General features: G+C 39.5%; 1 protein-coding gene across 1 annotated transcript; it reads right to left on the bottom strand.

Annotated features, from left to right (window-relative positions):
- Window positions 1-5,515: 5,515 nt before the first annotated feature.
- Window positions 5,516-15,874, bottom strand: slc20a1b (solute carrier family 20 member 1b). Its single transcript, XM_014003817.1, has 11 exons — window positions 15,586-15,874; window positions 13,860-14,559; window positions 13,486-13,626; window positions 12,900-12,985; window positions 12,573-12,669; window positions 9,859-9,978; window positions 8,402-8,680; window positions 7,663-8,278; window positions 7,336-7,521; window positions 7,106-7,190; window positions 5,516-6,949 (listed from the first exon to the last, which is right to left on the bottom strand). The coding sequence occupies exons 2-11, from the start codon at window positions 14,212-14,214 to the stop codon at window positions 6,794-6,796; spliced, it is 2,121 nt and encodes a 706-aa protein (XP_013859271.1). The 5' UTR covers window positions 14,215-14,559; window positions 15,586-15,874; the 3' UTR covers window positions 5,516-6,793.
- Between the last annotated feature and the right edge of the window lie 1,673 nt (window positions 15,875-17,547).

Below are 17,547 nucleotides of genomic sequence, written 5' to 3' on the forward strand. Positions count from 1 at the left end.
ATGGTCATGTTTGTCACATCATCTTTCCTTTTAACAACACTCAGTAAGTGTTTGGGAACTGAGGACACTGTTGAAGCTTTGTTGGTGGAATTCTCCTGCATTGCTCGATGAAAAACTTCAGTTGCTCAACAGTCCGGGGTCTCCGTTGTCATATATTGCGCTTCATAATGCTCCAGACATTTTCAATGGGAGACAGGTCTGGACTGCAGAGATAGGCCGGTCTAGTACTCATTTACTACAAACCCACGCTGTTGTAACAGGTGCAGAATGTTGCTTGTCAATGTCTTGCTGAAATAAGCAGAACATCTCTAACAACATGGCTTGGATGGCAGCATATGTTGCTCCAAATCCTGTATGTAGCTTTCAGAATTAACGTTGTCTTCACATGTGCAGGTTACTCATGCCATGGGCACTAATACACCCCCATACCATCAGAGATGCTGGCCATTGAACTTTATGCTGATAACAATCCAGACAGTCTTTTTCCTGTTTGGCCCAGAGGATGCAACGTCCATGATTTCCATAAACAAATTGAAATGTGGACTCGTCAGACCACAGGACACTTTCCCACTTTGCATCAGTTCATCTCAGTTGAGCTCAGGCCCAGAGAAGCTGGCGGCGTTTAGGGCGTTGTTGATATCTGACTTTGGCTTTGCATTGTAGAGTTCTAACTTCCACTTGTAGATGTAGGGACGAACTGTATTCACTGGTTTTCTGAAGTGTTCCTGAGCCCATGGGTAATATCCATTACAGAATGATGTGGATTTTTAATGCAGCGCCATCGGAGAGATCAAAGGTCACGGGCATTTAATGTCAGTTTCCAGCCTTGTCGCTTACTTACAGAGATTTGTCCAAATTTTCTGAATCTTTTGATGATATTATGACCTATAGATGACGAAATCCCTAAATTCTTTGCAATTGTGTGTTAAGAATCATTCTTGAACTGTTGAACTATGTATGAACACAGTTGTTCACAAAGTGGTGAACCTCGCCCCATGCTTGCTTGTGAACAACTGAGCCGTTTGTGGATGCTCCCTTTGTACTCAGTCATGCAACTGACTTGTTTCCAATTAACCTGCTCACCTGTGGAATGCCCCAAACAGGTGTTTTATTCACAGTCTCTTGTTGCCCCTGTCCCACTTTTATTGGAAGTTTTATTGATTGCAGTCATCAAATTCAATATGAGTGGATATTTGAAAAAAAATGTTTGTTTGAACATTAAATATATTGTCTTTGTAGTGTACTCAATTGAATAAAGGTTCAAAAAGATTTGCAAATCGTTGCATTCTGTTTTTTTTACACAACACCCCAACTATATTGGAATTAGGGTTGTAATGTATTCGGATGAAACAGCGTTTTAGGTGCCAAAAATGTTTTAAAAAGGGCCAAAACTGGCCCAAGAGCCACTTGTTGATTCAGCCTCATTTAGATGATCGTTGATTTGTTTTGTTTTATCTACATTTTAGTATCCTGATGCTTTAGGAAATAAATCACCACCTCTTTATACTGTGCTCTATTTCTAAAAAGAAACAAACATTGTTCCAGCTCTGATGCATCCAGATTCTTGTTTTTCCTCTTTTTTTAAATTTATTTATTTATTAATCAGCGATACCAAATAAAGGCCCATGTGACCCATGGGGGGCAACAATGGGTGGCATTGATGGTCTGAATAAGGATGCGACTGTTTGGTCGTGTTTGTCCGTCAAGCTGTCCTCTCAGGTAGGGAGGGACAATGGTACCAGAGCCGCCTGTCAACACAGAGCATGTGACGAGACTGAAGGTTTTTAAACAGAGGCGACAAAGACCGCCACACAGTCCAGACGCCCCAAATCCTCCACAAACCAGACCAGCAGCCAGGATGAGATTCCTAGGACCACTTTTAGGTGTCTTTGCCGTGGCAGTGATTCACACTGGTAAGAGGAGCAGTTAAAAATGACAAAAGTCATGTTGGTAATCTGAATGACAGTAGACATGATTAATGTTAAATTTTCTGTCTGATCAAATAGTTTTTTTTATTTTACAGCCCTCTCAGCATCACTGCAGTCTTCAGAGGAAAAGGAAAAAGTCACTCAGTATGGTGAGAAAGTGTTTTTATTCATTAAAATAAATCATGGTTGTCTCAAGTGGAATAACTGAAAACGTTTCTTTCCAGATCGGCTGGCTGAGTTGCAGAAAATAGGTAAAAATACAGCAGATTTTGAAATAAAATGTCATATTTTATTAGGTTTTCCAGAACAAAGTGTGTCGCAAAGTGGTTTTGAATGTTTAGAATTTGACTTTAATATTGTAATTTGAATTTCTCTGTCACATTTTTCTAAATAATTTGTAAACTTTCTTTTGTTTTGCCTTTTTTTAAATTACTTTTCTCCTTTCAGATCAGATTGAGTTTGAGGCAGCTCAAAAAGAAAAGGCAGCTCAGGTCAATGGTGAGTTTAAAACTCTGAGAACCAATATTAAATTGAAGAGAACTCAATAAAAGAAAAAAAATGATCACAACTTTTGATATTTCCTCTCCAGTTACAGGAGAACAAAATGAAGACATCCGTAACCTTGGTAATATTATTAAAAATTATGATTTCATACAAAAGTATAAGTAATAAAATAACAATAAAAGTTTGATCACTTGGTGATGCAGATTTTAAACTTTTCCTTCATAGAGGCTGTTCAGGATGAATCTGGTAAGTTCATTATAAAGGAAAAAAAATTATTTTAGGTAAAAATTTGGTAATTTATTGCAAAAAGTTTGTTAAATAATGGTGCAAGAACAAATTATTTGCCATTCTACACACAAACACACACATATGTTCAAATTAAAGAAAATCATTTCATTTCTTGTTTTTGGCAGTGGAGGAGCACATTGAGAGTGAAGAAGAAAGTAAAGGTAAGAAAAACTATTAAAATTCAGTCAAATACATTTTCTGCAAAAATCTCATGTGAGCTGAGTCACTGCTGAAATTAGGCAAAGAAGGTGAAACTGCTAAAGCTAAAAGAAGCTGAATTAAGACAAAAGATGCAAAATTCTGGCTAAAAACCAAAAGTAGCAAAGTGCTAAACGCAGAAATACAGTATATCTTAAAGTAGCAAAAGGCTATTGGAAAGCTAAATATAGCAAAAATGTAGCTAAAAGCTAAATGTAGCAGACCATCTTGAAGTTTAATGTGGAAAATGCAAAAAGGCTAAATGCTAAAGAAGTTTCAAAATTCTAGTTTAAACCTAAACTATTAAAAAAGGTAGCTAAAAGTAGTAAAGCTCTAAATAAAGGCTAGTATAGCACAATGGAGCAGAATAGTACCTATATAAACGCTAAAAGTAGCGAAAAATAGAACTGTTAAAGGCTAGACTAAAAGAAGCAAAACAAAAACTAAATTAGCAACAACAAAAAATAGAAATGCAGCAAAAGATTAGTTAGATGCAAAAAGTAGAACGACTAAGCACAGAACAAAAGAGCCAGTATGGAGCAGATTTCAAAGAGGACAGTTTAATGTAATCAAATAATCTCTGTGTATACAGTACAGTTTATGGAGTAGATATTTGTAAAGAAAGTTAAATGTTTTAAGGGTAAAAACTAAAAGTTATCACAACCTTCTCCTGGACGAGATTAATATTTTTGATTTATGAATGGCTACAGTAACACAAAGTAACTTAGAATACAAATAAAATAGAAAAATAAAATAAAATAATTAAAAAGAAAATAAGTATTATATATTATATGTATTTGTCTTTTTGATTTTTCTACCTGGATTAATAAGATGAATCAGGACAAAATAAAACTATGTGAGTGTAAAATCAACGTTTTCACTGTTGGTATTTTTTCTTATTTAACCCAGTCTAACTGTGAAACTGTCCTCCAGCAGAACCAACAGGGAACTCTGATGCTGCAGCTCCTGCTGGTGAGTCAGGCTTTGTTGCAGTTCATGTTTCAGGCTGTAGGGGGCAGTAAAGGACGGTTTGAAAAAAGTTAAACATGATGAAATGCTGCATTGTGTTTCCCCATTCACACCCAGAATCAGAGTCTGACTCCTCTGAGGACACTGATGGTGAGTCATTGATTTTTTTTTTTTTTAAGAGTTAATATTAAACTTTTATCCAACTTTTCTTCTTTGTATTTATAATTTTCTGACAGGGAGACAAAGACGAGGTGAGATGTTCATTTTGTGATGTTCTGTTTTTAAAAATGTTGCATGTAACCTGCTCATTTGGTCTAATTTTAAACTAAGATAAATTTAAAGATAATAAAAGAGATAAGATATTTAAAAACTAACATAAATACATTATGTTTGCATATGCCTTTTTTAGAGCACCAAGACACGGTGACAGAGACTGTGAGCACTTTGGGTGAGTTAAAAATGCTTAAACAATCTTTTAAAAGTTTAACTAGTCTTATATTCACTGTTTTCTCCTGTTCCCCACAGATGAGGTCACTCAGGATTCATCCAAAGAAAAAGGTGAAAACCTCCGTCTGCAGTTTGCTTAAACACAATTATAGGGATGACCGAACCGGGCCCAGTTCAGAACAGAGATGGTGTTTAACATTCTTTGACTCAGAACTACCTGCAGAGGCACCATTGTGGGGAAATGTTTTGAGTAGAGAAGTAAAAGTCTCAATTGTGGGTTAGGCAATGAGGCAGACGGAGGAAAAACAGGACCGGCCACAGCCAGTCTCAGCTAGACTTTTTAAAAACATTTATGGTGTTGACGTCTGAATGAAGTCTGCTGTAAATAAAAAAAAGAAAAAAAAACCTCAAGCTAAACTTTACCCCTACTTTATGGCAGCAGAGGATTTTCCCTACTTTTAGTGCTGTTTATATGGGTCATTAAGTCACCACAGATATGAGTTAATCTGGTTTGACCTAAAAATGTGAGATTTGTTTGTTTGAGCACAGTCCATCTTTCTAAGAGTCGTTGTAGGACAAGAATCCAGGGCATTCAGAAGACATTAGTCCCCAGGTACTTATTGTGCCTGATTTATGCAGTTTCATTTGGTTATTTTGGGACTAAAGATGCAGAGCAGCTCTTCTGAAAGTTGAACTGGTTTTGGTTTAAGCTTGCTGATGAAATGAGTTCATCAAATTCTCAGGGCTGCATGCACACACACACACACACACACACACACACACACACACACACACACACACACACACAAATAAATAAAAATCAGCATTTTGCAGCAAATCCTGACCCTTCGGGGATACACTGCTTCTGGCGGTAGTCATAATTCATTCAGCCCCAGTCTGCAGTAATAGTGAATCATAAACACCTTTTTACTCAGAGCTCTGCTAAACAACTGCATTGTGATGTTTGTAAAGCTGGCGTTAAGGAATCCTGTCTGTCCCCGCTGCAGATATGTGAAAAGTAACAATGCAGCACGAGGACCCCAGCGCTTACTCATCACCCCGTGCCTGAGCTGAATCACCTCTCATCAATAAAAGGGAATTATCCCACCTGTCTCAATATCATGTCTCCTTTCTGTTTTGTCACACCTCACGTCCTGAAATCAGCACAACACAGCAGTAGCTATTTTTTCAATTTTTATTTCAACTTTTTTTTCATCCACAAGCGTGGAGCAAATTAGGACTTACAAAAACAAAATCTTTGGTACCTAATGAAAAACAAAAATAAGGCAACTACAGCTTCTATAGTCATGAAATGCATTTAATTCTGCAGTCAAGCAACCACACACTGGTGGCATGCACCATACTGTATATTTGCCCTCCTAAAGAACTCCACTCCAAAAACCCACTGCGTTAACTTCCAGTTTTAAAAGGTCCTGTTTGAAACACTCAAAAAGGGGGAAAAAAAAGATATCAAAAACCCAAATTTCAGATACTGGAAGTAGACGTTCTGAGGTGAGCGAAGGGAACACGAGGCTAAAGCAATCACCATCGAGGACAATGCAATCAAGTTTTAACAGATTTAAGGTTTTCTTTGAGTACATTAATTGTGCTGGCAGACATTCTGTTGCGCCTCTCAAACCGAGGAGACTGGCTTCAGGCAGATGGAAACTCAAATTTCCAGTTTGGTCTTTGTTGTTTCAATTCTTGCCTGAAAGTGTGCGGATCTTTAAATGTTTACAATACAGTGTGTTTAATTATTCTGCAGGCGCTCATCCAGTGTGTACAGTTCTACAAAGGCAAATGAAACTGCAGTAATCTAGATATATGATATGGTTGTATAATAAGATATAAAGCATTGAATCAACCTTAGCAGAAAGTTATTTTTTGTGTCTTTTATGGAGGAAAAACAATATCCAAATTGAAAAGATACAATGTGTGATGTAAAACAAAAAGAATTTTAAAAATACTTGGACTTGAGAATAAACATACTCAAATTTTTTTAAGTTCTCTAATACAGCATTTGCAGCTACATTACTTTCAGCATGTGCTATGACTGGAGAATTACATTTGTAAAGATCTAATACTGCATTTTTAAATGTGATGTGTAGATTAAAAGTAAAAACAGAATCACTGTATATACATAATTATAAAGTAAAAAACAACAACAGAAAAGGTAATGAATTAGTATTAACAATATACCATCAGATGATGTTTTTGAGAATAACTTTACAGAACGATATGAAAAAAAGTTTTGGAACAAACAGCTAGGTTGATTATGAACCACAGGCACGTCACAAGTCCTTTTCACGTTTCATTTTTTTGCCTCCATTTTCTTCCAAAGCTGCTGGCACAAGGTAAGCGATATAATTTGGCCTTCCAACTTGACTTTCTCTCTCTCTCTCTCGGTGTGCACTGAAGCGGTTTCTTTTCCCTCCCTTTCTTGGGATGCAGTCACGTGCTCACAGGATGCCGTAGATGAAGACAGCCATGATGGCAGCACTGATCAGACCAGATATGGGTACCGTCACGAACCACGCCATGAAGATATTTCTGAACAAACGCCAGTCTACCGCCTTCCTCGAACGAAGCCACCCTACTGCGACCACAGAGCCAACCTGGAAACACAGCGAAGGTTAGAAAAATCACATTAGGCTCATTTAAATGTATAAAATATTAAAGAACTAGTTCCATGGTATGAAGAGAGCAGACTTCCTGATGGAAAGTCTAGTGTCTCATTCAAATTTCCAAACCACAGTGTTTAACCAGCCTACCTTGCAGTGAGTGGTGGAGACAGGCAGACCAATGTTAGAAGCAACCACGACAGTCAGGGCTGAGGCCAACTCAATGCTGAAACCACTGCAGGAAAAACAAAACAAAACAACACTCATGTCTCGTGGATGTGTCAGAGTGGCCTGCTAAATTCAGAGACTGGTTAATGTCTGCCAAGGATGTGGCTTTAATGACTGGGAGCAACAGCTTCTGTGGTGTCTAGACTTTGTACCTTGAGGGTGTGATGGGGGTGAGGTCCTTGCCCATAGTCTGGATCACCCTGCGACCCCATACCCAGAGTCCAGTGCAGATCCCCACACCGCCATACAACAGAAGCCAAGTGGGTGTGACCATGTTTGAGGTCACGCTGCTTGTTGTGTAAACCAAATACAGAGCTATCAACGGTCCAATGGCATTGCTGCAGAAGAAAGAGCGAGGTTATTTCAATAGTGACCATAAAGTCACAAGTTAAAATGTCACCAACAACCCGACAAAGGCAAACGTTTTATCTTATCAGCCTGAAGACTACTAACACCGTGCACTTCATTACGGTCCTTACCTCACGTCGTTTCCACCATGGGCGAAAGATCCGAAGCAGGCCGTTAGGATTTGCAGAAACTGAAACAAGGTTGAGACTTCTGGCTTGTCTTCCTCAAGCCGGTCATCTATGGAGCTCTGGCTGCTGCCCGCATCTTCATTACTGATTTCTAATGCCACGTCGCCTTCTCCTAGACCCTCAGGAGTTGTATTCTCTGCCACAGCGTTGCAGTAGCTGGTGTAACTGTCCATGCGCACGCGTTTCTTTTCATGAACGCCAGATCCCGGGCCCTTGTCTCCTTCCTCAACGGCGCGGAAGTCTCCTTCTTTATGCCTGAAGTCTCCATGCATGCCGATGATGGCCATAGTGTATGAGGTGTAGCTGTTGTTCCGCCGGATGGGTCGGTCACCCGCTTCGCCCATGCAGTCGCCAACCTTGGCCAGGTGGAGCTTGTGGAGCAGGTCTTTGTAGAGGCCTGAATCCTTGTGGACCGTGTGGTACTGGGAGTAACCATTACTTGGAATATGTGCTGGTCTGTTATTGAACTGAGTTTGGTTGTTGAAGTGGACCTGATTGGCGGCATTTGCACAGCCGTTACTGTTCTGGACTTGGTTGTTAGTTTGAGGCTGTTTGGAGGCTTCAAGAAAAGAAAAGGAGAAAATACATCAAGTTTATTTATGCTTGGATTGTTTACCAGTTAAGCATTTAGCTACCACAATCTAATTTTATTAGCATACAACTTGTTTCTTTGCAAACATACCACTATTTTCATTGCTGTAGTCGGTGTCATCACAATCTCCAATGTCGAAGGCCACCCTGCGTTCCTTATTTTCCCCTTCGTCAGATTCTCCAATGTCAAATGTCACCTTGCGTTCCTCGGGGGCGGGCTGGGGTTCAGAAGCGGAGGTTTGATCGATAGCTGCCGCAGTAGGTGCAGACGTTTCCTTGGCAGTCTGCTTCAGGATAGGACAGTGGGCCTCTCTGAGTTCTCTCTTTTCCATCAGGGGGCTCTCAGAGGGGCTGGAAGACTTGTTATCTCCTGGTGGGAGAGAAGTTAAAATGAATCATGTCCAAACATACATGATCCAGCAGAGAAATTCTAGACGGGCATGTGTGCGTAGACTTTCAACTTAATCTGTAAGATTTCATAAGGATTGTGAAATTACAGGGTGAAGAGGCTATTGTCCCATTAAAGTAATATTACTCCTTTTCACAAGTTGCGCGGTTATTCACAGGATCACTTGAACAGGCAATATTTACATTACCGTTAGCAAGTAACCTTATAAATGACAGCAACAGACTGATTGAACTTTGTTGATAAAGAAAACGAGAAACACTGTTGCAGTGTTTTCTGGTAAATATTGAAGTGAGTTGACCGTAAAGCTACAGTACACCATTTCAACTCCTTTGAGGCTGGAGCTTAAGCAGACTACCTCCCCCACTCTCTTTCCATTACACGCCAAAAGCCAGGTTAACATCTTAAGTCAACAGAGGGTTATTTCGGTTAAGGAGCAGACGACCAAATATAGGATCACTTTGACCTAATTAACCAACTTGTGTACTGACAGAGGCTCACCCAGAAAGATTCAACTCCTGAATTTTTCTTACACTGAACTTATTTTAAGAGCATTTCTCATAAACACGTGGTGTTGTGGACTTAAAGAACTATATATTTTTTACATTTGTGCCTGTGTCTTACACGTCAGGTGCTTTTATGTAGCTGAGGGCCACTACCCTGCATGTTTTAGAGGTTTCTCTGCTTGAACACACCTGATATTACAGAATGGGTGATTGTCAGGCTTCCACAGAACATCAAGAGGTAATTTAATCATTGAATCAAGTGTGTTGGACAAGGGAAACAAGCAAAACATGCAGAATGGTGGCCATCATCGAGGGTTGAAAAGCATGATGGTGTTGCCCTAATAACATCAAAATCATACTTTGTCTCCTTTCTGACAAAAAGTTAATCCAGGATTATAAAGCAACAACAGGTGACAATATTTTCAGGTGACTGTCACGAGTGACTACATTACGAAGCAAAAAAATCCCCTTAAGCTCCATTTACTGGATTAACACAGGCCATCTTTGTTATAAGGTTGGAAGCACCGACTCATTTGCTCAATGACAAAAAGATTTTTTTTGAAAGTCAGAGGAAGCTGATGATGTTTATTTTTTGAAGGAGTCTTTTGCAATCACACAGACTCTAATGGTACTTACGTTCAATCTTCTTCTTGAGCAGAGGGCAGACAATAAACCAGACCACAATGGCGGTCAGCAGGGAACAGCCCAATGAGATGAGCAGGATGCCCCACCAAGGGATTTTGTCAGATCCCAGCACTGAGGGATCGCCAGGGTCCACACGAAGAAACACAAAAAGGCAAATAGAAAAAGGGCGGTTTATAAGACAAGGCAGCAGGTGCTACCTCTAGAGTACAAAGCCATGTTATATGTAAAACAGTAAAAACACAACTGTTCAGTTTGTAAAAGAAAATGTAAATCATTGTAAGAATTACAAGTCTACAAGATGTGGGATAAATATTAAAGAATATCCTTTTCCTACCTAAATAAAATACGAATGGCAGTAGTAATTAAAAATCACTTATAGGGCAAACTGTTACTATGACCTTGAGTTAATCTTAAACTTGGTGCTTATGGCTGCAATGCTGGATCATGTCACATGTAAAAGTGGGGAGCGTGCGTTCCCCAAAATGTGAACAGTTACGTAACACACAAGTGAAACAGCACAAAAGGCACCATGACTCCCAAATTCTGAGCCAAAAAAACTGCACATGGACAATGATTTCCTTAAAAGGAGCTCAAAAGGAAAATACAATGGGGTGAGTAAATTTATACACCGAGGCCGTTCGCTGTAAAGGCACCTTCCAGCCAAGACTGCAGCAAATTTGCTGCAGTAGACGTAAATGCAGCATAGTACATGCTGGGAGAAAGTAGCTTATGTGAATTTCCCTTTGGAGAAAGTTCATTTAATTTGTCATGCATTAAAGTTCATGGAAAAACAAAATAAGCTGTAATGTCCAGTACTGCTTCTGACGAGGTGACCTTGGCTGTGCCCAATTTCAAAACTTGACTGGGACTGTTTGGTTAGTTTAAGATAAACAAAAGGAAATGAGGGGTAAGGGTAAGAGATAAGTGTGTGCTTCCATGTTAATTTGAGGACAGAGTCCACTCTCTACACAGAGTCACGCCGCAGCACAAGACTGCAGAGCATCAAACTAATGTTTATTTTGTTACGCAATAAAAGCTCACTGCCTTCAGAACAGGCATTATAAAAAACAACAACGTGGCTTTTCTAAGAGTTGAGTTTCCCCATTACTAAAGTAGGAAACAAATATGTAGTCAGACATCTAGTTCTGGGTGTGGTTTCAGTCACAAAAAGCAAAGGTCACCTATACATAAAAAGGCTGCATCTAGCATTTTGATGAAAATTTTTAGAAACTGAGGGGAGTCATTTCTCATAACCATTACATGGGAATGAATGGGACTGCTCAGGAAATGAAATTTCACCACAACTGTGTTACAAATCACTTACTGGACTCAAACTATTATGTAGTCAACATCACTCAGCACCATGGTTTTATTTTTCCCTCCAAGTATGTGCTGCTTACTACAAAGTTTACTAACACAGGTAGTTAAACCCATTTTATGACTCACTTAGCAATAGTTATGTTGTCCCTTCCTATGGGCGTAACCATATCTGGCATAGACTGAACAATTATGTATCTGAGATAAAAACGTCCCTTTTAACGCTCACAACACCCAATAGCTGTGATGGGACTGCAGCAAAATGATTTATAAAGTGTGGGAGGAAAAATAAAATATAGACATCTGTAAATGATTATCAAATGACCCTTAAATTCTTTGGCTCGAACTGCTGTCATTTCTGTGCATGCCAACTTAAGCTCTTGGTCTGGGTTGTTTTTAAGTACAGGAATGTGCTGTAGGATGTCTGGTGTCCAGTCACACGGCTATGCTAACTGTTGATTTGATGAGCCAAGTCTTATGGGACACACTGTACTCTGTTCATTGCAGATATTGCTGCAGCTGCTGAATTAGAGTACACGGAGCAGCAGTAAGGAGTTGTCCTGTGACAGAGCAGGACAGAACCGGGATAAGGTTATTAACTGATGACAAGCTATTCATCTGCAAATCACGTTGAATTTCCATCGAGCTTATCCTGCAGGAATCGATGAGGATTTTCCCATGTGGTGACATTCTGGGTACAATTTAAATATGGACGCTTGATGTGAGTTTATGAATTCACATCTAAAATGTTTAATGTGCAAGTTCACACCTTTTGTAAGTGAGGTACCCATTTACTGGTCCTCACATTATGTGTTCATTCAGACTGTGTCTGACTAAGAAGGGCAATGGGCTATGCTGGAACTGCAAGTGATCTCCAGTGCACCAAATCTGGTGAAATTCTGGCCTGTAGCCGTCATTTAAAAAGGCCCAGGCCAGCTAACATCTTGAACTTTTAGGCCCTGCAGAGAGAAGAAAACACAGGAGCAAAAGTAGCTCGTTTAATAAGAATGTTTTTTGGAGAATTAAAACTAACAAAAATAATTATTTTTAAAAATTGAGCAATTATTACTAGAAACAGACAGTCACAACAATTTCAACATAAATTACTTCTCTTTTCCTTCTTCAAGTCAGATGACAGTGATGCAAAGAGTTAAGTCTTATTTCCATCACCCTGTGGTGCTCCATTCTAAAACTTGATTCCAGCTTTAACCCACACAAAACCACAAGCAAGAGAGCCCCAAAAACATGTTAAAATAAACACGGCGGCTGTGAAAACAGTAAACAGTCTGGTTCCATCTGGTATGTTTGAGTGGGCATCCGGCTGTCTGAAGGAGCCATTTATTCTAAGCTGTGGCTGCAGGAAGAGCAAAAAGACAAATGATACTCACTCGTAGCGCCACTGAACAGGATGGACAACAGGTTGATGCCCATGGTCAGAGCATAGAAGACAGGCAGGGCCTTCAAACCATTAGGTACAGGGTTTTTCTGCAACAAGCAGAAACAAGTCAATTACATCAAAATAACTGGACAATTCTGCTGTCAAGTGACTGGAGAGGATACTACATAGGAACTGTTACACAAACCACTTAAGATTTAAATGAAAATCACTTTTTTTGGCAAAATTCACCCAATTGCACATATCTATTGCATTTCACAATAGGTTAACACTCCTACACCCCTGCCCCCACACCACATTGTATGTAAATTAAATTTACCTTTTGTAAGATGAACTTGCGCACAAAGTAGAAAACGATGCCGGACATTATACCAGACAAAAGAGGACTCAGGAACCAGGAAGCAACTGAAAATAAATTGATTTACAGTTAGTGAGACATTACGTTTTATTACAATATAAAACATTGGGAAATAAAGATAACCTCCCCCTTTGATTTGTGACTAGTGTTATGTTATTGGTAATCCATGCAATCAAATTTGCAATAATATAAAACCCCAAATGATCTAATCACTGCAACAGTAGTTAAAAAGCTTTTGTGAAATCAGGTCATATGTTGCCTTCTGGAACTTTTCTGCAATGCCCTGATTTTAATACATTGCAGCTCATCGAATGTCCTATCCTCTTTATCTGTATACCTAATTCTAAAACAGACGGCTTTTATTTATTTCTGTTTTTAGCTACAATCTTTTGTGTTTAGTGAACTTAAATTGGTAATTAAATGCAATTTATGAGTGGATCACTTATAAATTCTCACTTTTTTTATTCAAACACTACAGCTCACAACATTTCTTTGCTTTTATCAGTGAAAAAAAACGACAGCTGTGGGTCAAAGTAAAACATCTTACCAATTCGGAGAAGTTCAAGCCATTTGACTCCCTGCTGGCCCTTGGCAACCAGTGAAAAACCAATAGTAGCACCAACAATGCAGTGTGTACCAGAGATGGGAAGCTTAAGGAAAGAAGCGGCCAGCTGCCACACAGCAGAACCTAAAACAAATTGGAAACAGTAAACAACATTTTAGCTGAACCTTTTAGGCAGTTTTAGCACTAAAACAACAATTGCAGGCCTTCTTTTTGTCTTTTCTACTAAAGAACAAGTACAAGTACACATAACTCTCCAATGTATGACCAATTTATTTCCAGGACACCGAAAGGAGTTTTAAATGCCAACATATTTGCTCAAAATTCAATAACACCACAACAAGATGCATCATACTCACCAAACATGGCACTGACAGACCCAGCCATCAGGACGTGCTCAGAGCCGTTGCTGTACATGTTCACATCGATGATACCTTTGCGGATGGTTTCACTCACTTTGGCCCCGATTAGTACTGAGCCCAGGGTCTCAAACACTGTAGCCAGAATGCATGCCTGTCGCAAGGTAACTACTCCAGAGCCGACAGCTGTGCCAAACGAGTTAGCAACATCATTTGCACCCACAGAAAAGGCCAAAACGAAGGCGATGATGAAACCAACAATCAGCAGCCACATGTAGTCTGTGAGAGCAGTGGGGGCTGCTACAGTTGTTGCCAGGATTATTGCAGCTGCAGTTGTTGCAGTTGTTGAAACCATGATTGCAGACTATAGTAACTCCTTCACAATCTTGAGGGAAAGTAATGCCTTCGAAAATATCTATACAACGCTACGTTTAAAAACAGTAGCTAAAATGAAGAGGTAATACGGTAAAAAATAAATAAACAGCTTTTACTTTAGGCCCACCTGTGTTAACAGTTCTGGGATTCAGCAGTGCAAATCTGTAAAATCTGGGTTTTTAACCAGAAAATGGTTAAACGAAAATATTTATTGCTATCCTGTAATTAAACTAAATCTTTTGCAGATTTGTTGGTGCTTGGCAATCAAGCAGAGTGTGCAACCGGCCATTGTGTGAATGTGACTGCAGGTGAGCAGGAGTGCATCCTGAAAAAAGAAAAAACACAGGAAGAGCTCACTTAATACGTTTTTACAGGGTGACTTAAAAAGGAGTAAGAAAGTTCAAACCCATCAAAAAAGGTGTTTTAGTTTTCAGCGGGGAGAAATTTATATAAAATGGTTAAGTATGAAACTCAGAAGTGAACGCTTTGGGCGGACGACACTCAGCCTTCCAGAAACCCAAACGGGAAGCCATTTTAAAGGAAATGGCGGACGAAGTGAGCCGCGATTATAAAACGCCTACCTTTATTTTTGACATAGACGTGTTGACTGGATCGTTAAGTAATAACTGATAAGTCTAGGACAACATCGTGTAAGGATATCAAGTGCTGATATGGAAAAAAGTAAATATGGTACTACATGCGCACGTGTCGTAATTCATTCATGCGACACTGCTTGTAAAAGCAGTGTGTTAAAGCGGGATCACTCTCTTATGGATCAGAAAAGGACACGGCTAAGACCCGAACAAGGATCCGATGATTTTTATTTATTTATTTTTGTATTGGCCATACTAGCGGTCGTTTTACCAATGTTTGACGTATTTTCTTCGTAAAAGCGGACGTAACCGGAAGTGACACAGATCGGGTTTTCTCAGCCTCATATGGTTGTACCCTAGAGACCAGCGGCGTCTCCAACACATTTTAATCGGTCAAGTGCGTATTAGACAGATGATCCATACTGCTAATGATGGCTTAGAAGACAAGGCACAGTTTTCACTAGCCGTCAATACGGACTCAGGTGACAGAACACAGCACAGTCCTATTAAAAGTATAATCGAAACAAACCTCGTGTCAAACTAGTGTTAAACCCCGAATAAATGATCGTCTTAAATGTTTTTCTCCCAGTAAATCACTCGTCGTTGGTAAAAACTGGGGTTGTAAACAACAGCGTGACATTCAGGGTGGACATAGCTTTACTCCAACCTCGACTTCATAAAAGCTTTGTTTTCCCCTGTTAGTTTAACACAATAAAATGTGCTCGTGGGTCTCAAAAGTATAAAAAGTATGAACTTACCACACGTTGCGACAGTCAGTCCTGAAGAAAATTGTGCCCTTTTTAGCCGGTAAGCTAATTAGCGCGCGCGCGCCCACAAGCCGTTAACGATAGCGCGCGCGGGATGATGACAAATTAAACGGGACTGGTATATCCCCCTCGAAGCTATCCTTAGTTTGAAAACAAAACAACTGCGTCGAAAACGATCTAAAGGATAACCTGTTCAAAGATCGTACAATACGCCTCTAAAGTTCCAGAAACGTCTAATGAAAGCTCCTCTACCGCGTGTGTAGAACTTGCTCGTGCCGGTTTGGACAACAGGGGTCCTTTTTTTATATTATTGGATACACCCTGAATGAAGCCACGCCCCCTTCTCCTCCCAGCTGTCAGCGACAGAAAGACACTCCTCTTCACGTGATCAGCGCGTGTACCGAGAAGAGTCCAGTCCTGTACCCGGCAGAGGAGGGTCCATTATTCAGCTGCTGTCATTTCTGGATCAGATTTCTTTGTAATTCAAGTCAGTGCAGTTAAATAGTCGTGACCTGGCACATAATAAATAAATTAATTTATATAAAAAATTGATAATAAGTAAACTCAACAGAAAGAAGGTTTCTCAAATAAATAAATAATTAAAAAATCAATGTCAAAGGCCCAGCTTTCTTTGAAGAAAGAATTGTTCATGCCAGAGTTTTACACTGTAATTTTATATTGAGAATGACAAGAGATGTATTTGTTTTAATCAAACATAAAAAAACAGTTTTGCAAAATCTCATGCAATGTTGCCAGACGTCAGTATAAGCTGTGAATGACTCTCAGCTACAACCACATCAAATTTGAGCTCTATCTGTGCAAATCTGTACTGCCAAATGTCAAGTAGGTGTGGCAGCCATCTTGATTTGACTCCATTAGTTGTAGTTGTATATATAACTAATTTCTCAAAGTTTCATTAAAAAGCACTGACCTATTAGGTCTTTGGGTTTTATTATTAATTTTATTATGAAAGCAGAAATGGGTTGTAATGGGTTAAGGGGCTTTATGGGATATTTTGTTGATAAACAAACCTAACTGTCGACTTAACAGTACATGCTAAGGTTTTAAGCAAGATCTTGCGCAATGAGCACGCAGTATGTGTTTGAATGCATTTCAGAGGTGTAACTTATGAAGTTGTTTCCCTTCAGGACATTTTATTCTGAAAATGTGTCTTCCTGGGACTCTTCTTACAAGAAACGCAAGACCTGCAGACAAACCAGAGGCTTTTGGTCTGAACAAGTTACATTTGGATTTTCTGCAGTCACATAAACTTGAAAATCAATACCTGTGCAATTAAGTAATCCTCGTGCACTGACGGGTTCCTGTGACGCTGAGTAAACTGTTTTTCTCTGAATTCTGTTGTAAAACTTCAACGCCACTCCTTGTTCTTATTCTCACATTGTGCCCGCTGCAATGTGTCCCCATCTGTCTGCAGAATTCATGCAAAGACATGTCCCATATACTGCATTACAATGACCCCCTGCTTTCACAAAGGAAGAAACGTGTCATCAGAACAAAGCAGAAAAACAGTTGGTGCTTCAAATGTTGTCTACATTAGAAAGGACTTGTCACTCATTGAAGAGCATTCTACCGGAAGTGATAACGTTCCCTCTAGCAAAGCTTTCCTTTGTTCACAGTGTCGTCAACAAAGATGCGTCACATGAAAATGGTGCTCAGAAAGTAAAGCATAGGGTGCAAAATAAAAAAGATCACGTGTTTGTGACTGCGAAGAGTTCAAGTAAGTTTTACTATGAAGTGTGTAATCCTTATTGTTTTTACTTTTTTGACGTCGTTAGAAATCATGGAAAATTTCCCCTGGGACATGTGATAAGTGTATTTCACCACAGTTACCTCGGCGTCTGAAAGGCCCACAGCTGGGAGTGCCGATTTGCACGTGAAATATCCTACTTTGGAATGTTTCCAGTGGCTTTTTCCATAAGTCCATCTCTGCTC

Source organism: Austrofundulus limnaeus, unplaced genomic scaffold, assembly GCF_001266775.1.
Source record: "Austrofundulus limnaeus strain Quisiro unplaced genomic scaffold, Austrofundulus_limnaeus-1.0 Scaffold20, whole genome shotgun sequence".
Lineage (NCBI taxonomy): Eukaryota > Metazoa > Chordata > Actinopteri > Cyprinodontiformes > Rivulidae > Austrofundulus > Austrofundulus limnaeus.

Coding starts and splice junctions, on each gene's coding strand:
- slc20a1b (XM_014003817.1), bottom strand. CDS start 14,214: ATGGTTTCAACAACTGCAACAACTGCAGCTGCAATAATCCTGGCAACA. Junction 12,986..13,485: donor GCTTGAACTTCTCCGAATTG/GTAAGATGTTTT, acceptor ATTTATTTTCAG/TTGCTTCCTGGTTCCTGAGT. Junction 8,279..8,401: donor CTACAGCAATGAAAATAGTG/GTATGTTTGCAA, acceptor CTTTTCTTGAAG/CCTCCAAACAGCCTCAAACT.